The sequence below is a fragment of the Pristiophorus japonicus genome, chromosome 6, assembly GCF_044704955.1.
Source record: "Pristiophorus japonicus isolate sPriJap1 chromosome 6, sPriJap1.hap1, whole genome shotgun sequence".
Lineage (NCBI taxonomy): Eukaryota > Metazoa > Chordata > Chondrichthyes > Pristiophoridae > Pristiophorus > Pristiophorus japonicus.
This window is the reverse complement of record NC_091982.1, coordinates 52,278,115-52,298,931: the sequence shown is the minus strand read 5'-3', so window position 1 is coordinate 52,298,931 and position 20,817 is coordinate 52,278,115. Positions and strand designations below refer to the sequence as shown.

At 48.2% G+C, this 20,817-nt stretch overlaps 1 protein-coding gene across 1 annotated transcript in view; it reads left to right on the top strand.

The window, feature by feature from the left end:
- Window positions 1-20,817, top strand: part of LOC139265663 (mitogen-activated protein kinase kinase kinase kinase 4) — a 421,183-nt gene that overhangs the window by 229,642 nt on the left and 170,724 nt on the right. Inside the window, exons 12-14 of the mRNA XM_070882863.1 lie at window positions 192-399; window positions 9,136-9,309; window positions 10,762-10,827. Coding sequence (XP_070738964.1) covers window positions 192-399; window positions 9,136-9,309; window positions 10,762-10,827 — 448 coding nt within the window. The remainder of the gene's footprint in view (window positions 1-191; window positions 400-9,135; window positions 9,310-10,761; window positions 10,828-20,817) is intronic.

Genomic DNA, 20,817 nt, shown 5'->3' with positions numbered 1-20,817 from the left:
TAAATTTGACTCGCTCTCCAACGAGTGGAGATTTATGAGGAAAGTGGAGCAAGCATCAGTAATGTGCAGCTCCCCAACAACCCCCTCTCTCTCTCTCTCCACCCCCACCCCCGAGGTCTTGATGATATCCGTAGCATTCCCCACTCTGTACTATCGCCATCTGGATAACCTGTTCCCTGCTCTCTGTCCAGCTCCATTGTCAACCAGCCCGGAGAGTCGACCCTCCGCCGAGAGTTTCTGCGGCTGCAGCAGGAGGACACGAGCCGCGCGGTGTCCCAGCACCAGCACCAGATGCTCCAGCAGCAGCTCCGGGAGCAGGAGAAGTACAAGCGGCAGCTGCTGGCTGAGCGGCAGAAGCGCATCGATCAGCAGAAGGAGCAGAGGAGGTGGCTGGAAGATGTAAGGCTTGTCTTTTATTGTTTTGTTCTGCTGCTGAAGATTCGCCCTTCGCTGCTTGTTTCTGATGGCCGCCCTGTTCGAGAGCTTGCTTTTTAAAAATAATTATTTTGTTGTTGCGGCCAATCGTGGAGCATTGCCCACCACGGCAGCTGGGGAATTTAAATTTGGTTAATTAAATAAATCTGGAATTAAAACGCTAGTGCCAGTAATGGTGACCATGAAACTGCCGGATTGTTGTAAAAACCCATCTAGTTCACTAATGTCCTAAGGGAAGAAAATCTGCCATCCTTATCCGGTCTGGCCTGTATGTGACTCCAGACCCACAGCAATGTGGTTGACTCTTAACTGCCCTCTGAAGCTCAAGAAGGCGGCTCACCACCTTCTCAAGGGCAATTAGGGATGGGCAATAAATGCTGGCCTTGCCCACGACGGCCACATCCCATGAACGAATATATATTTAAAGCAATAAACGGCAGTATGGACTGCTTGGGCTGAATGGCCTGTTGTTGTGCTGTTTACTCGATGTAATCGGGGGCCCCGCAGTACGCGATCACATCTGGCTTCATAACTTTTCCTTCCCACTGCTGGCTCATTTGCAGCTCAGACGGATAAACAAAGAGCCGGAAAGATGCTTGCGCTGCATTACGTCCAGTTAACATGAACCCTTTCTGCAGGTATGTAATATCCACTGGATGTTAAGATTGCAACTTCTTCAAAGGCGAAGTAAAACACAGAAAACAATTAAACTATTTTGAGCTAATAATTCTTTTTCCAAAAATAGCCATTTTATAAATAGCTTTTTAAAAAATAATGTACACAAGATGTTTACAAGTTCTCCGGACGTAGAGATGGGGATAGGGGGTTCATCGGTGGTGAGGGGAGACGGGCTTGTGTAGAGAGAGGTCGGGTGCTGCAGTGCACTACAGCAGCAAGCAGTCCAGAGTAAAGTGGCCTCTCTCCTCAGCACACAGTTCAGTAGCTGGTCTTTTAACGCATTGAAAGTCAAGGGGGGCGAAATTCAGGGTCTGCATAAGGCCCATTTCCACCGTTTCGCAGCGGCCATGAGGCGGAATCGAGCGGCCGCCACGTTGCAGTCGATTGGCCGCCACAACCCAAATACACCTCAGGATTTTTTTGGCCTGTCCCCAATTCCGCCCCGCTGCTGCCGACCACCACAAGCGCATCATCACAACGCACACTGCCGCTCTCCCACACCTGCAGAATACACCGATCGAACTTTACTGAAAAAAATCATTGCCCCACCGCGCGGTTCCCCCAACAGCTTTTTCTGTCGGTGCACCTTATCCGGAGTGTGTGCGGCCCGGCAGCGTTGCGGCCCTTAATGTTTTTATTTTTACTGGCCGACTTCCCGATCAACCGGCAAAATATTGCCCACGGGTTCGGCTAGGCCGCCAATGGGCAGCCTGGCACCCCCTCTTGGGTGCCAGGCTGATGGCCCGGCCGAAACCCTCCCTGGTGGCCCAGTGGTCGAAGATAAAACATCTGCGATTCTCTCCCCTTTAATGGAGAAACTTCTTCACTCAGAGAGTTGTGAGCCTGTGGAATTCTCTACCGCAGAGAGTTATTGAGGCCAGTTCGTTAGATGTATGCAAAAGGGAGTTAGATGTGGCCCTTACGGCTAAGGGAGTCAAGGGATATGGAGAGAAAGCAGGAATGAGGTACTGAAGTTGCATGATCAGCCATGATCATATTGAATGGTGGTGCTAGCTCAAAGGGCCGAGTGGCCTGCTCCTGCAGCTATTTTCTATGTTTCTATGTGACGCACATGCGCAGTGATGTCACCACCGCTCCACAGCTGAGCGACAGCGGAGGAGACTCGATCCCGCCCAACTTCCGCCCCTCGGCCTCACTTACCGTCGCACTTCTGCCTCCACTCTGACTGACTTCAGGTCTGATGGCAAAAAAGTACAAAGTCCCTAAAATTGATGGAAAGGCTGCCTCAACACTCCCGGCGGAAAAGTTTTTTATAAAAAAAAAAGATAGTGCGCTAGCTTTCTGGCGGCCCTGAATTTCATCCCCAAGGAATACAAACGTCTGGTGATCAACAAACATGAGCAGGAGCGATGACACTAGTAATGAAGCAGAGACTGCCGCAAGAGGGATTTGGGCTGTGAAGCGCTGAGGAACTACAGTGAATCTATCATGCAGTGATAGTCCCCAAACCACCTCATCTGAATTTATGTTTGTTCTCTTGTACTCCGCTGCTTAAAGAAATATTGTGCCACTGTGACTGACCATCAATCTTCTGGCAGCTTCAGAGAGAATCCTCCCTGTCTCTATCTAAGTCGTTCAATGAAACTTTGTGGAACAATCAGAGGATAAAGGTGGCCATGTATCAATACTGCATTAAGATTACTCTGACAGTAAATTGCCAGTTTGATTTTGATGGGCTATTTCTTTGCTCACGTTACTAACGTGGTGTCAGTTAATGATGTCAGAATAGTTGGATAGCTGACAGCAGAATCTCCAGCTGTGGTGGATATTATCCAGGTGAAAGCCAGTCCAAGCAAACTGTTCACAATGGTGAAGGATCCGGAACAGACAGACAGACAGACAGACACACAATCCCCTTATCGTTTAAGAAACTGTCTATTTCTGTCTTAAATGTATTCAATGTCCTAGCTTTCACAGCTCTCTGAGGAAGCCAATTCCACAGATTTACAACCCTCTGAGAGAAGAAATTTCTCCTCATCTCGGTTTTAAGCCACATGCTAGTCAGAGTAGGAATCACAGAATAGCTCAGATGAATACGTGGCTTGAGGAGTGGTGCAGAAGGGAGGGATTCAAATTCCTGGGACATTGGAACCGGTTCTGGGGGAGGTGGGACCAGTACAAACCGGACGGTCTGCACCTGGGCAGGACCGGAACCAATGTCCGAGGGGGAGTGTTTGCTAGTGCTGTTGGGGAGGAGTTAAACTAATATGGCAGGGGGATGGGAACCTATGCAGGGAGACAGAGGAAAATAAAATGGAGTCAGAAGCAAAATATAGAAAGGAGAATAGTAAAAGTGGAGGGCAGAGAAACCCAAGGCAAAAAACAAAAAGGGTCACAATACAGTAAAATTCTAAAGGGGCAAAGTGTGTTTAAAAAAAAACAAGCCTGAAGGCTCTGTGCCTCAATGCGAGGAGCATTCGGAATAAGATAGATTAATTAACTGCACAGATAGCACTTAACGGATACGATGTGATTGGCATCACGGAGACATGGCTCCAGGGTGACCAAGGCTGGGAACTCAACATCCAAAGGTATGCAGCATTTAGAAAGGATAGACAGAAAGGAAAAGGAGGTGGGGTGGCGTTGCTGGTTAAAGAAGAAATCAATGCAATAGTAAGTAAGGACATTAGCTTGGATGATGTGGAATCGGTATGGGTGGAGCTGCGGAATTCCAAAGTGCAGAAAACGCTAGTGGGAGTTGTGTATAGACCACCAAATAGTAGTAGTGAGGTTGGGGACAGCATCAAACAAGAAATAAGGGATGTGTGCAATAAAGGTACAGCAGTAATCATGGGCGACTTTAATCTACATATTGATTGGGCTAATCTAACTGGTAGCAATGCGGTGGAGCAGGATTTCCTGGAGTGTAAAGGTTAGTAAAGACAACCGTAGGTCCCCTGCAGTCAGAATCAGGGGAAGTCATAACGGGGAACGAAGAAATGGCGGACCAATTGAACAATTATTTTGGTTCGGTATTCACTAAGGAGGACACAAACAACCTTCCGGATATAAAAGGGGTCAGAGGGTCTAGTAAGAAGGAGAAACTGAGGGAAATCCTTATTAGTCGGGAAATTGTGTTGGGGAATTTGATGGGATTGAAGGTCGATAAATCCCCAGGGCCTGATGGACTGCATCCCAGAGTACTTAAGGAGGTGGCCTCAGAAATAGCGGATGCATTGACAGTCATTTTCCAACATTCCATAGACTCTGGATCAGTTCTTATGGACTGGAGGGTAGCCAATGTAACCCCACTTTTTAAAAAAGGAGGATGAGAGAAAACAGGGAATTATAGACCGGTCAGCCTGACCTCAGTAGCGGGTAAAATGATGGAATCAATTATTAAGGATGTCATAGCAGCGCATTTGGAAAGAGGTGACATGATAGGTCCAAGTCAGCATGGATTTGTGAAAGGGAAATCATGCTTGACAAATCTTCTGGAATTTTTTGAGGATGTTTCCAGTAGAGTGGACAAGGGAGAACCAGTTGATGTGGTATATTTGGACTTTCAGAAGGCTTATGACAAGGCCCCACACAAGAGATTAATGTGCAAAGTTAAAGCACATGGGAATTGGGGGTAGTGTGCTGACATAGATTGAGAACTGGTTGTCAGACAGGAAGCAAAGAGTAGGAGTAAATGGGTACTTTTCAGAATGGCAGGCAGTGACTAGTGGGGTACAGCAAGGTTCTGTGCTGGGGCCCCAGCTGTTTACATTGTACATTAATGATTTAGACGAGGGGATTAAATATAGTATCTCCAAATTTGCGGATGACACTAAGTTGGGTGGCAGTGTGAGCTGCGAGGAGGATGCTATGAGGCTACAGAGTGACTTGGATAGGTTAGGTGAGTGGGCAAATGCATGGCAGATGAAGTATAATGTGGATAAATGTGAGGTTATCCACTTTGGTGGTAAAAACAGAGAGACAGACTATTATCTGAATGGTGACAGATTAGGAAAAGGGGAGGTGCAAAGAGACCTGGGTGCCATGGTACATCAGTCATTGAAGGTTGGCATGCAGGTACAGCAGGCGGTTAAGAAAGCAAATGGCATGTTGGCCTTCATAGCGAGGGGATTTGAGTACAAGGGCAGGGAGGTGTTGCTACAGTTGTACAGGGCCTTGGTGAGGCCACACCTGGAGTATTGTGTACAGTTTTGGTCTCCTAACTTGAGGAAGGACATTCTTGCTATTGAGGGAGTGCAGCGAAGATTCTCCAGACTGATTCCCGGGATGGTGGGACTGACCTATCAAGAAAGACTAGATCAACTGGGCTTGTATTCACTGGAGTTCAGAAGAATGAGAGGGGACCTCATAAAAACGTTTAAAATTCTGACGGGTTTAGACAGGTTAGATGCAGGAAGAATGTTCCCAATGTTGGGGAAGTCCAGAACCAGGGATCACAGTCTAAGGATAAGGGGTAAGCCATTTAGGACCGAGATGAGGAGAAACTTCTTCATCCAGAGAGTGGTGAACCTGTGGAATTCTCTACCACAGAAAGTAGTTGAGGCCAATTCACTAAATATATTCAAAAGGGAGTTAGATGAAGTCCTTACTACTAGGGGGATCAAGGGGGTTAGATGAAGTCCTTACTACTAGGGGGATCAAGGGGTATAGCGAGAAAGCAGGAATGGGGTACTGAAGTTGCATGTTCAGCCATGAACTCATTGAATGGCGGTGCAGGCTAGAAGGGCTGAATGGCCTACTCCTGCACCTATTTTCTATGTTTCTATGTCTATGTTTATCCTGTATAGCAAGCTTCTTTCCCCAGTTTTCGGGCAAGACACTATGAGCCCAAGTTTCCACATGATTTGCGCCTGATTTTTAGGAGCAACTGGTGGAGAACGGACTATCTTAGAAATCGCAATTCTCCACATTTTTTTTTCTGCAGTTCTAGTCAGTTAGAACAGTTTCACTTTGGAACAGAATTTTTTCTTCAAAAGGGGGCGTGTCCGGCCACTGACGCCTGATTTCAAAGTTTCCACAGTGAAAACGTACTCCAAACTAACTTAGAATGGAGCAAGTGAAGATTTTTGTAGAACTGAAAAAACCTGTTCTACACATTAAAAAATCAGGCGCAGGTTACAAATTAGGCGTCCAGAACGAGGTGGGGGGGGGGAGGGGGGAAAGGGAAGTCATTAAATTCTATAATAAATCCTTATTTATACTTATACAAATATTATACAAATAAATCCAACCTGAATAAACATTTATAAGCAAAGAAAAGATTAAATAAACCATCTTCCTACCTGTGTGAAAGTGCTTCAGGCACGGAGAATTCTGCAGGAAGCCTCACAAGTTGAGGCAGCCGTTCGTTCCCGCGGGGGGGGGGGGGGGGGAGGAAGCCGTTCGTTCCCGCGGGGGGGGGGGAGGAGGAGGAAGCCGTTCGTTCCCGCGGGGGGGGGGAGGAAGCCGTTCGTTCCCGCGGGGGGGGGGGAGGAGGAGGAAGCCGTTCGTTCCCGCGGGGGGGGGGAGGAAGCCGTTCGTTCCCGCGGGGGGGGGGGAGGAGGAGGAAGCCGTTCGTTCCCGCGGGGGGGGGGGAGGAGGAGGAAGCCGTTCGTTCCCGCGGGGGGGGGGAGGAAGCCGTTCGTTCCCGCGGGGGGGGGGGAGGAGGAGGAAGCCGTTCGTTCCCGCGGGGGGGGGGGAGGAGGAGGAAGCCGTTCGTTCCCGCGGGGGGGGGGGAGGAAGCCGTTCGTTCCCGCGGGGGGGGGGGAGGAGGAGGAAGCCGTTCGTTCCCGCGGGGGGGGGGGAGGAAGCCGTTCGTTCCCGCGGGGGGGGGGAGGAGGAGGAAGCCGTTCGTTCCCGCGGGGGGGGGAGGAGGAGGAAGCCGTTCGTTCCCGCGGGGGGGGGGAGGAGGAGGAAGCCGTTCGTTCCCGCGGGGGGGGGGGAGGAGGAGGAAGCCGTTCGTTCCCGCGGGGGGGGGAGGAGGAGGAAGCCGTTCGTTCCCGCGGGGGGGGAGGAGGAAGCCGTTCGTTCCCGCGGGGGGGGGGAGGAGGAGGAAGCCGTTCGTTCCCGCGGGGGGGGGGGAGGAAGCCGTTCGTTCCCGCGGGGGGGGGGGAGGAGGAGGAAGCCGTTCGTTCCCGCGGGGGGGGGAGGAGGAGGAAGCCGTTCGTTCCCGCGGGGGGGGGGAGGAAGCCGTTCGTTCCCGCCGGGGGGGGGGGGAGGAGGAAGCCGTTCGTTCCCGCGGGGGGGGGGGAGGAGGAGGAAGCCGTTCGTTCCCGCGGGGGGGGGGGAGGAAGCCGTTCGTTCCCGCGGGGGGGGGGGAGGAAGCCGTTCGTTCCCGCGGGGGGGGGGAGGAAGCCGTTCGTTCCCGCGGGGGGGGGGGAGGAGGAGGAAGCCGTTCGTTCCCGCGGGGGGGGGGAGGAGGAGGAAGCCGTTCGTTCCCGCGGGGGGGGGAGGAGGAGGAAGCCGTTCGTTCCCGCGGGGGGGGGGGAGGAGGAGGAAGCCGTTCGTTCCCGCGGGGGGGGGAGGAGGAGGAAGCCGTTCGTTCCCGCGGGGGGGGGGAGGAGGAGGAAGCCGTTCGTTCCCGCCGGGGGGGGGGGAGGAGGAAGCCGTTCGTTCCCGCGGGGGGGGGGGAGGAGGAGGAAGCCGTTCGTTCCCGTGGGGGGGGGGGGGAGGAAGCTGTTCGTTCCCGCCGGGGGGGGGGGAGGAGGAAGCCGTTCGTTCCCGCGGGGGGGGGGGAGGAGGAAGCCGTTCGTTCCCGCGGGGGGGGGGGAGGAGGAAGCTGTTCGTTCCCGCGGGGGGGGGGGAGGAGGAGGAAGCCGTTCGTTCCCGCGGGGGGGGGAGGAGGAGGAAGCCGTTCGTTCCCGCGGGGGGGGGGGGAGGAGGAGGAAGCCGTTCGTTCCCGCGGGGGGGGGGAGGAGGAAGCTGTTCGTTCCCGCCGGGGGGGGGGGAGGAGGAAGCCGTTCGTTCCCGCGGGGGGGGGGGGAGGAGGAAGCTGTTCGTTCCCGCGGGGGGGGGGGAGGAGGAAGCCGTTCGTTCCCGCGGGGGGGGGGGAGGAGGAAGCCGTTCGTTCCCGCGGGGGGGGGGGGGGGAGGAGGAAGCCGTTCGTTCCCGCGGGGGGGGGGGAGGAGGAAGCCGTTCGTTCCCGCGGGGGGGGGGGGGGGAGGAGGAAGCCGTTCGTTCCCGCGGGGGGGGGGGGAGGAGGAAGCCGTTCCAGACAGTGGGCGGGGGGGGGGGGGGGAAGGAGACAGTGAGAAGGCTGCAGGAAGCCTCACAAGTTCAGCAGCCATTTCCCGACGGCAAGGGGGGGAGGCTGTCGGGAAACGGCTTCCTCAACTTTCTGAGGCTTCCTGCAGCCTTCTCACTGCTGCAAGAAGCCTCAGTGCTGATGTGCTGATGGCAATGTGCTTTTATTAAAAAATGTTCAAAAATTAAACAGCTACAAAGAACTACAAAAATGGCCGAGTGCCAATGTTTCCTTCACTCTGCGCGTGTGTGAACGCTCCAACGCGCACGCGCAGGGTTGCCGGCAGGAATAAAACTAATTTAAATGGTACCCACCCCCTCCCACTTACAAAATCGGCGCGAGTGGTAGGCTCCGCCCCCCTGAGCACCGCGCCAAACAGACATGGAGTTGCAGGGCGCTCCAGAATCGCGCGTTTATTTTCCGGCGCCGTTTTCAGCGTGAAAAGCGGGCGCCCAGCTTGGAGGGGCACCCGTTTTTTATCGTGTGGAAACTTGGGGCCTATACATGCCCTTCCCACTTACACAGGTAGCACTCCTGGGGTAACTGGGGCTAACTTGGACCTTGGGCGATATTGATTCAGCCACCCATTATACATCTCTCCCAATCTGCATTTCCGTTAACTTCAACCAGCAGACAAGTATATAGAGGCGGCTGATCTACTATCGCCTGCTTCACACTGTCCAAAGTCCAAAATACCCCCATTGTGTTGGTCTACGGGGGAGCGCGCGGTCCATTGAAGTCTGATATCTGACTGGTGGAATAAATCGACTGGTCTCGGGTGTTCTGACAACTCTCAATTTCTGCGCTGCCTCGCACAGCACCACAAGAGGGAACAGGAGCTGCGGAAACAGCAGGAATGTGGGAAGAAAAAGCAAGAGCTAAAGGAGAGGCACAGAAAAGAACAGAAGAGTAAAGGAGACGATGAAAGGAGATGGGCGGAGGAGGAAAGGTGGAAGATAGTGGAAGGGAAAAGGAAAGCTGAGAAAAAACAGGTACGCTTTTTCCCCATTAATGTCTGACCTCCCTTACTTTAGTCACTTTAAAGGTTGAATGATACCACAGAGGTTTGCAACTATTTCAACAGGTTTGGCCAGTATAATGTGGATAAATGTGAGGTTATCCACTTTGGTGGTAAAAACAGAGAGACAGACTATTATCTGAATGGTGACAGATTAGGAAAAGGGGAGGTGCAAAGAGACCTGGGTGTCATGGTACATCAGTCATTGAAGGTTGGCATGCAGGTGCAGCAGGCGGTTAAGAAAGCAAATGGCATGTTGGCCTTCATAGCAAGGGGATTTGAGTACAGGGGCAGGGAGGTGTTGCTACAGTTGTACAGGGCATTGGTGAGGCCACACCTGGAGTATTGTGTACAGTTTTGGTCTCCTAACCTGAGGAAGGACATTCTTGCTATTGAGGGAGTGCAGCGAAGGTTCACCAGACTGATTCCCGGGATGGTGGGACTGACATATCAAGAAAGACTGGATCAACTGGGCTTGTATTCACTGGAGTTCAGAAGAATGAGAGGGGACCTCATAGAAACATATAAAATTCTGACGGGGTTAGACAGGTTAGATGCAGGAAGAATGTTCCCTATGTTGGGGAAGTCACAGTCTAAGGATAAGGGGTAAGCCATTTAGGACCGAGATGCGGAGGAACTTCTTCACCCAGAGAGTGGTGAACCTGTGGAATTCTCTACCACAGAAAGTTGTTGAGGCCAATTCACTAAATATATTCAAAAAGGAGTTAGATGAGGTCCTTACTGCTAGGGGGATCAAGGGGTATGGCGAGAAAGCAGGAATGGGGTACTGAAGTTGAATGTTCAGCCATGAACTCATTGAATGGCGGTGCAGGCTAGAAGGGCCGAATGACCTACTCCTGCACCTATTTTCTATGTTTCTATGTTTCTATGTTTCTTTTTGAAGGCACTGTCATAATGTGTTGTTGTGCTTTTCCTTAATGGTTCTCAAAGAATGAATTTAAAAAATAACTTGCATTTGTATAGCACCATTCATGGCCTTGGAATGTCTCAAAGTGCTTTGCAACCTAGAATTTTTGAAGTGTTGTCACTATTATAATGTGGAAAACGTGGCAGCCACTTTGGGCACAGCAAGCTCTCACAAACCGCAATGTGATAACCTGTTTCAATAATGTTGATTGAGGGATATATATTGGCCAGGACACCAGGGGGGAACTTCCCTGCTCTTCTTTGAATAGTGCCCTGGGATCTTTTGCATCCACCTGAGGGAGCAGACAGGAGCTCAGAGTAACGTCTCATCCGAGAGGCAGTACCTCCCTCAGTACCACACTGAACGTCAGCCTAGATTTTGGGTTCAGGTTTCCGGAGTGGGATTCAAACCCACAACTTTCTGATTCGTCTAACAAGACCCTTGTTAATTCATCCATTCATTCTGAACTAATATTATCAAACTGTTACCTATCTGCAGACGGATGGTCTTTTGGAGTCTCGGATGAGTGAAAGCTTCAGAGCAATGGATGTACCTCAGCAACAGGTACATAAGCACGGTTTGCTAACTTTACCATTCTATCTTCATGCGGCTTATTCTGTGAGCATGGCCCGGTATCTGATCCGTGGAAGAAAAGCCCCATCAGTCCAAGGTACAAGGAACAGCCATAATAACATAAGAAATAGGAGCAGGAGTAGGCCATACGGCCCCTCGAGCCTGCTCTGCCATTTAATGCAATCATGGCTGAACCGATCATGGACTCACGTCCACTTCCCTGCCCGCTCCCCATAACCCCTTATTCCCTTATCGGTTAAGAAACTGTCTACCTCTGTCTTAAATTTATTCAATGTCCTGGCTTCCACAGTTCTTGATGCAGTGAATTCCACAGATTTACAACCCTCTGAGAGAAGAAATGTCTCCTCATCTCAGTTTTAAATGGACGGTCCCTTATTTTAAGATTATGGCCCCTAGTTCTAGTCTCCTCTCAGTGGAAACATCCTCTCTGCATCCATCTTGTCAAGCCCCCTCGTAATCTTATACGTTTCGATAAGATCATCTCTCAATCTTCTGAATTCCAATGAGTAGAGGCCCAACCTACTCAATCTTTCCTCATAAGTCAACCCCCACATCTCTGGAATCAACCTAGTGAACCTTTTCTGAACTGCCTCCAAAGTAAGTATATCTTTTCGTAAATATGGAAACCAAAACTGCACGCAGTATTCCAGGAGTGGCCTCACCAATACCCTGTATAACTGTAGCAAGACTTCACTGCTTTTATATGCTATCCCCTTTGCAATAAAGGCCAAGATTCCATTAGCCTTCCTGATCACTTGCTGTACCTGCATCTATCCTTTTGTGTTTCATGCACAAGTACCTCTAGGTCCCACTGTACTGCAGCACTTTGCAATTTTTCTCCATTTAAATAATAACTTGCTCTTTGATTTTTTTTCTGCCGAAGTGCATGACCTCGCACTTTCCAACATTATACTCCATCTGCTAAATTTGTGCCCACTTACTTAGCCTGTCTATGTCCTTTTGCAGATTTGTTGTGTCCTCCTCACACATTGCTTTTCCTCCCATCTTTGTATCGTCAGCAAACTTGGCTACGTTACACTCAGTCCCTTCTTCCAATTCATTAATATAGATTGTAAATAGTTGGGTTCCCAGCACTGATCCCTGCGGCACTCCACTAGTTACTGATTGCCAACCTGAGAATGAACCATTTATCCCGACTCTCTGTTTTCTGTTGGTTAGCCAATCCTCTATCCATGCTAATGTATTCCACCCAACCCTGTGAACTTTTATCTTGTGCAGTAACCTTTTATATGGCACCTTGTCAAATGCCTTCTGGAAGTCCAAATACACCATATCCACTGGTTCCCCTTTATCCACTCTGTTCGTTACATCCTCAAAGAATTCCAACAAATTTGCCAAACATGACTTCCCCTTCATAAATCCATGCTGACTCTACCTGACCGAATTATGCTTTTCCAAATGTCCTGCTACTGCTTCTTTAATAATTGACTCCAACATTTTCTCAACCACAGATGTTAGACTAACTGGTCTACAGTTTCCTGCTTTTTGTCTGCCTCCTTTTTTAAATAGGGGCATTACATTTGCAGTTTTCCAATCTGCTGGGACCTCCTCAGAATCCAGGAATTTGAGTAAATTATAGCCAATGCATCCATTATCCCTGCCGTTACTTCTCTTAAGACCCCAGGATGCAAGCCATCAGGTCCAGGGGATTTATCCGCCTTAGGTCCCATTATTTTACTGAGTACCACCTCCTTAGTGATTGTGATTGTGTTAAGTTCCTCCCCCATCCCGCCCCCCCATAGCCACTTGACTATCCACTGTTGGAATATTGTTTGAGTCGTCTACTGTAAAGACTGATACAAAATATTTGTTCAGAGTTTCTGCCATCTCCATGTTCCCCATTACTAATTCCCCGGTCTCGCCCTCCAAGGGACCAATATTTACTTTAGCCAATCTTTTCCTTTTTATATACCTATAGAAACTCTTGCTATCTGTTTTTATATTTCGTGCGAGCTTACTTTCATAGTCTATCTTCCCTTTCTTAATCATTTTGTTAGTCATTCTTTGCTGGCTTTTAAAAGCTTCCCAATCTTCTGTCCTCCCACTAGTTTTGGCCACTTTGTATGCCCTTGTCTTTAATTGAATACCGTCCTTTATTTCTTTAGTTAGCCACGGAAGGCTATCTTTTCTTTTACACCCTTTTCTCCTCACTGGAATATATTTTTCTTGAGAGTTACATAGTAACATAGAAACATAGAAAATAGGTGCAGGAGTAGGCCATTCGGCCCTTCGAGCCTGCACCACCATTCAATAAGAACATATTTGATCTTTCACCTAAGTACCCCTTTCCTGCTTTCTCTCCATACCTCTTGATCCCTTTAGCAATAAGGGCCATATCTAACTCCCTCTTGAATATATCCAACCAACTGGCATCAACAACTCTCTGCGGGAGAGAATTCCACAGGTTAACAACTCTCTGACTGAAGAAATTTTGCCTCATCTCGGTCCTAAATGGCTTACCCCTTATCCTTAGACTGTGTCCCCTGGTTCTGGACTTCCCAACATCGAGAACATTCTTCCTGCATCTAACCTGTCCAGTCCCGTCAGAATTTTATATGTTTCTATGAGATCCCCTCTCATCCTTCTAAACTCCAGTGAATAAAGGACCAGTCGATCCAGTCTCTGCTCATATGTCAGACCAGCCATCCCAGGAATCAGTCTGGTGAACCTTCGCCTCACTCCTTCAATAACAAGAACGTCCTTCCTCAGATTAGGAGACCAAAACTGAACACAATATTCCAGGTGAGGCCTCACCAAGGCCCTGTACAACTGCAGTAAGACCTCCCTGCTCCTATATTCAAAACCCCGAGCTATGAAAGCCAACATACCATTTGCTGCCTTCACCGCCTGCTGTACCTGCATGCCAACTTTCAATGACTGATGTACCATGACACCCAGGTCTCGTTGCACCTCCGTTGCGCCGCCATTCAGATAATATTCTGCCTTTGTGTTTTTGCCCCCAAAGTGGCTAACCTCACATTTATCCACATTATACTGCATTTGCCATGCATTTGCCCACTCACCTAACCTGTCCAAGTCACCCTGCAGCCTCTTAGCATCCTCCTCGCAGCTCACAACGCCACCCAGTTTAGTATCAAATGCAAACTTGGAGATATTACACTCAATTCCTTCATCTAAATCATTAATGTATATTGTAAATAGCTGGGGTTCCAGCACTGAGCCCTGCGGCACCCTACTGGTCACTGCCTGCCATTCTGAAAAGGACCCATTTATCCCGACTCTCTGCTTCCTGTCTGCCAATCAGTTCTCTATCCACGCCAGTACATTACCCCCAATACCATGTGCTTTAATTTTGCACACCAGTCTCTTGTTTGGGACTTTGTCAAAAGCCTTTTGAAAGACCAAATACACCACATTCACTGGTTCTCCCTTGTCCACTCTACTAGTTACATCCTCAAACAATTCAAGAAGATTTGTCAAGCATGATTTCCCTTTCATAAATCCATGTTGACTTGGACTGATCCAGCCACTGCTTTCCAAATGCGCTGTTATTTCATCTTTAATAATTGATTCCAACATTTTCCCCACTACTGATGTCAGGCTAACCGGTCTATAATTACCCATTTTCTCTCTCCCTCCTTTTTTAAAAAGTGGTGTTATTTTAGCTACCCTCCAGTCCATAGGAACTGATCCAGAGTCGATAGACTGTTGGAAAATGATCACCAATGCATCCACTATTTCTAGGGCCACATCTCCTTAAATGTACGCCACTGTTCATCAACCGTCCGACACTACTCTATTTTCCCAGTCCACTTTAGCCAACTCTATCCTCATACCTTTATTTAAGTTTAGTCGTCCTATCGTAGAGATTGTGGCATCGTATAGTGGACCACACAATTCCTGCAAGACAGTTTTAGCACCATTCTAATTCCAAAATGGAATGGGTACAGTACTTTGTTGATGTTTTGTGAAAACAACTAGCGGGATTTTAACTTGCTGGAAAAAAGCAAATTATTTGTGGAGAATGTAATGGGCTAATGATCACCTTATAGCTGACACAACGCACTGCATTTTGGAATAGTTCTTAACCCAGTCTGACAAAGCCATAGAATGGATAAATATTGCACCATTTGATGGTGTATTTCAGTTATTTTATGTGCAACCATTGGAACTGTGTCAAACCCGTTAACAGTTGTGAATTGAATTGGGTGGAATTTTACAACCATTTGACCCAACTAGTCCTTGCCAGTCTTAATGTTGCACACGAGCCTCCTCCCTCCCTACATCATCTAATCCCATCAACGTACCCTCTATTCCTTTCTCCTCCTGTGCTACGCGGGAAATCAGGGATGCTTCCAGTGTCCCTGACAACTACATGTGCAGAAAATGTATCCAGCTGCAGCACCTGACAGACCACATTGCGGCACTGGAGCTGCGCATGGACTCACTCTGGAGCATCCGCGATGCTGAGGATGTTGTGAATAGCACGTTTAGTGAGTTGGTCACACCGCAGGTACAGGTTACACAGCCAGATGGGTGACCATCAAGCAGAGCAGTGGAAGGAAGGTAGTGCAGGGGTCCTCTGTAGTCATCTCCCTCCAAAACAGATACACCATCTTGGCTACTGTTAGAGGAGATGACTCATCAGGGTTAGGCAGCAGCAGCCAAGTCCATGGCACCAGGGGTGGCTCTGCTGCACAGGAGGGCAGGAAAAAGAGTGGGAGAGCGAAAGTGATAGGGAATTCATTTGTAAGGGGAACAGATAGACGTTTCTGCGGCCGCAAATGAGACTCCAGGATGATATGTTGCCTCCCTGGTGCAAGGGTCAAGGATGTCTCAGAGCGGCTGCAGCACATTCTGGAGGGGGAGGATGAACAGCCAGTTGTCGTGGTGAATATAGGTACCAACGATATAGGTAAAAAATGGGATGAGGTCCTCCAAGTTGAATTTAGGGAGCTAGGAGTTAAATTAAAAAGCAAGACCTCAAAGGTAGTAATGTCAGATTGCTACCAGTGCGACGTGCTAGTCAGAGTAGGAATTGCAGGATAGCTCAGCTGAATACGTGGCTTGAGGAGTGGAGCAAGAGGGAGGGATTCAAATTCCTGGGACATTGGAACCGATTCTGGGGGCGGTGGGACCAGTACTAAACTGCACCTGGGCAGACCGGAACCGATGTCCTCGGCGGAATATTTGCTAGTGCTGTTGGGGAGGGTTTAAACTAAAATGGCAGGGGGATGGGAATCTATGCAGGGAGGCAGAGGGAAGTAAAAAGGGGGCAGAAGCAAAAGGTAGGAAGGATAAAAGCAAGAGTGGAGGGCAGAGAAATCAAGGGCAAAAATCAAAAAGGGCCACATTACAAAATAATTCTAAAAGGACAAAGAGTGTTAAAAAAAAAGCCTGAAGGCTCTGAGTCTCAATGCGAGGAACATTCGTAATAAGGTGGATGAATTGACTGCGCAGATAGCTGTTAATGCAGATATGATGTACTTGGGATTATGGAGACATGACTCCAAAGTAACCAAGGCTTGGGAACTCAACATCCGGGGGTATTCAATATTCAGGAAGGACAGACAGGAAGGAAAAGGAGATGGGGTAGCGTTACTGGTTAAAGAGGAGATTAGCGCAATGGTAAGGAAGGATATTAGCGTGGATGATGTGGAATCTATATGGGTAGAGCTGCAGAAACATCAAAGGGCAGAAAACGTTAGTGGGAGTTGTGTACAGACCACCAAAGAGTAGTAGGGAGGTTGGGGATGGCATCAAACAGGAAATTAGGGACGTGTGCAATAAACGTTCAGCAGTTATCATGGGAGACTTTAATCTGCATATTGATTGGGCTAACCAAACTGGTGGCAATACTGTGGAGGAGGATTTCCTGGACTGTATAAGGGATGGTTTTCTAGACCAATATGTCGAGGAACCAACTAGAGAGCAAGCCATCCTAGACTGGGTCTTGTGTAACGAGAGATGATTAATTAGAAATCTGGTCGTGTGGGGCCCCTTGGGGAAGAGTGACCATAATATGGTAGAATTCTTCATTAAGATGGAGAGTGACACAATTAATTCAGAGACTAGGGTCCTGAACTTAAAGAAAGAAAACTTTGACGGTATGAAACGTGAATTGGCTAGGATAGACTGGAGAATGATACTTAAAGGGTTGACGGTGGATAGGCAGTGGCAAACATTTAAATATCACATGGATGAACGACAACAATTGTGGCTAACAAGAGAAATTAGGGAAAGTGTTAAATCCAAGGAAGAGGCATATAAATTGGCCAGGAAAAGCAGCAAACCTGAGGACTGGAGAAATTTAGAATTCAGCAGAGGAGGACTAAGGGTTTAATTAGGAGGGGGAAAATAGAGTATGAGAGTAAGCTTGCAGGGAACATAAAAACTGACTGCAAAAACTTCTACAGATATGTGAAGAGAAAAAGATTAGTGAAGCCTAATGTAGGCCCCTTGCAGTCAGAATCAGTGGAATTCATAATGGGGAACAAGGAAATGGCAGACCAATTGAACAAATACTTTGGTTCTGTCTTCACTAAGGAAGACACGAATAACCTCTTGAAAATACTAGGGGACCGAGGGTCTAGCGAGAAGGGGGAACTGAGGGAAATCCTTATTAGTCAGGAAATGGTGTTAGGGAAATTGAAGGGACTGAAGGCTGATAAATCCTGGGCCTGATAGTCTGCATCCCAGAGTACTTAAGGAAGTGACCCTAGAAATAATTGATGCATTGGTGGTCATTTTCCAACATTCCATGGACTCTGGTTCAGTTCCTATGCATTGGAGGGTAGCTAATATAACCCCACTTTTTAATAAAGGAGGGAGAGGGAAAACAGGGAATTTTTGACCGGTTAGCCTGACATCGGTGGTGGGGAAAATGCTGGAATCAATTATTAAAGATGTAATAGCAGCGCATTTGGAAAGCAGTGACAGGATCGGTCCAAGTCAGCAGGATTTTTGAAAGGGAAATCATGCTTGACAAATCTTTTCGAGTTTTTTGAGGATGTAACTGGTAGAGTGGATAAGGGAGAACCAGTGGATGTGATGTATTTGGACTTTCAAAAGGCTTTTGACAAGGTCCCACACAAGAGATTAGTGTGCAAAATTAAATCACATGGTATTGGGGGTAATGTAGTGATATGGATAGAGAACTCGTTGGCAGACAGGAAGCAAAGAGTGGGAATAAACAGGTCCTTTTCAGATGTAGGCAGTGACTAGTGGTGTGCTGCAGGGTTCAGTGCTAAGACCCCCAGCTATTTACAATATACATTAATGATTTAGACAAAGGATTGAATGTAATATCTCCAAGTTTGCAGATGACACTAAGCTGGGTGGCGGTGTGAGCTGTGAGGAGGATGCTAGGAGGCTGCAGGGGGACTTGGACAGGTTAGGTGAATGGGCAAATGCATGGCAGATGCAGTATAATGTGGATAAGTGTGAGGTTATCCACTTTGGTGGCAAAAACAGGAAGGCAGATTATTATCTGAATGGTGACAGATTAGTAAAAGGGGAGGTGTAACGAGACCTGGGTGTCATGGTACATCAGTCATTGAAGATAGGCATGCAGGTGCAGCAGACAGTAAAGAAAGCAAATGGCATACTGGCCTTCATAGTGAGGGGATTTGAGTATAGGAGCAGGGAGATCTTACTGCACTTGTACAGGGCCTTGGTGAGGTCTCACCTGGAATATTGTGTGCAGTTTTGGTCTCCTAATCTGAGGAAGGACATTCTTGCTCTTGAGGGAGTGCAGCTAAGGTTCACCAGGCTGATTCCGGGATGGCAAGACTGACATATGAAGAAAGATTGGATCGACTAGGCTTGTATTCACTGGAATTTAGAAGAATGAGAGGGGATCTCCTTGAAACATATAAAATTATGACGGGATTGGACAGGTTAGATGCAGGAAGAATGTTCCCGATGTTGGGGAAGTCCAGAATTAGTGGTCACAGTCTAAGGATAAGGGGTAAGCCATTTACGACCAAGATGAGGAGAAACTTCTTCACTCAGAGAATTGTGAGCATGTGGAATTCTCGACCACAGAAAATTGTTGAGGCCAATTCGTTAGATATATTCAAAAGGGAGTTAGATATGACCCTTATGGCTAAAGGGATCAAGGGGTATGGAGAGAAAGCAGGAATGGGGTACTAAAGTTGCATGATCAGCCATGATCATATTGAATGGTGGTGCAGGCTCGAAGGGCCGAATGGCCTACTCCTGCACTTACTTTCTATGTTTCTATGTTTCATGTACTTATGCAGCTTCTCCTTAAATGCAACTATGGTCTTCAATCAACTACTCCCTGTTTTCTTTTTTATTCGTTCCTGGAATGTGGGCATCGCTGGCAAGGCCAGCATTTATTGCCTATCCCTAATTGCCCTTGAGAAGGTGGTGGTGAGCCACCGCCTTGAACCGCTGCAGTCCGTGTGGTGAAGGTGCTCCCACAGTGCTGTTGGGGAGGGAGTTCCAGGATTTTGACCCAGTGACTATGAAGGAACGGCGGTATACTTCCAAGTCAGGATGATGTGCAGCAGGTAGCGAGTTTCACATTCAAAGCACTCTCTGAGTAAAGGTATTCCTCCAGAATTCCTATTTGGATTTATTAGTGACTATCTTATAATTATGACACTTACTTTTGGACTCACCCGCAAGTAGAAACATTTATTGAACCCTTTATTTTCAAGACCTCTATTAGGTCTTCTGAATTACTGAATGGCACTGAATTATCAGCAGTAATACATCTGATATATACAGGGTACATTGTGAAGGTTAGCAGCTTATGTGGGAAATATAGTATATGCATGGAGCGAATGGAGTAAAATGGAGAAGCAAGCCCAGGAATAGTATGCTGGGGTGGGGCAAGACGAGGGAGTGGGCAATAATTAGTGAACACACAGATGCATGGAAGTACTGAGATGAAGGGGAAAAAAGGGGAAAATCAAGACCATAGGAAGATCAATGAGCAGGGATCCTGCAGGAATATAAAGAAAAACTTGAATTTATATAGCCCCTTTCATGACCACCAGACGTCTCAAAGCGCTTTATATTCAATGAAGTACTTTTGGAGTGTAGTCACTGTTATAATGTAGGAAGTACAAGGCTTCCTGGCAACACCCTCACTCCAGGCACTGGCATCTGCTAGACTATGTCATCGTCTGAGCGAGGGACCGCAAGGACATCCACATCACTCGCACCATGACAAGAGCTGACGACTGCTGGACAGAGCACCGTTTAACCCGCTCTGTTATCTCCATCAACATAGCCTCAAAACGGCGAGGGCATCATAAATGCTACTGCAAAAAGATCAACTCTGGAGCACTCAAAGACCCTGCAAAGAAAGTCCTTCTCAGCCAACATCTCACAACCAACCTGACGACCTCCAATGAACATAGAAACATAGAAAATAGGTGCAGGAGTAGGCCATTCGGCCCTTCAAGCCTGCACCACCATTCAATATGATCATGGCTGATCATGCAACTTCAGTACCCCATTCCTGCTTTCTCTCCATACCTCTTGATCCTTTTAGCCGTAAGGGCCATATCTAACTCCCTTTTGAATATATCTAACGAACTGGCCTCAACAACTTTCTGTGGTAGAGAATTCCACAGGTTCACAATTCTCTGAGTTGAAGAAGTTTCTCCTCATCTCAGTCATAAATGGCTTACCCCTTATCCTTAGACTGTGACCCCTGGTTCTGGACTTCCTAAACATTTGGAACATTCTTCCTATATCTAACCTGTCCAATTCCGTCAGAACCGGAGCCACAGAGTGTCCATGGTGCCTGGTCTGCCCTCAAGTCTACCATAATTAGCACCTGCGAAGAGACTCTTGGTTACTCTACCAGTAAACTTCAAGACTGGTTCAGTGAGAATGACCAGGAGATCCAGGAGCTAATAAGCAGGAACCACAAGGCATTTCTGATTGGAAACAACTCCACTACTTGAGTGAAAGAAGCAGACCTACAGACAACCGAAG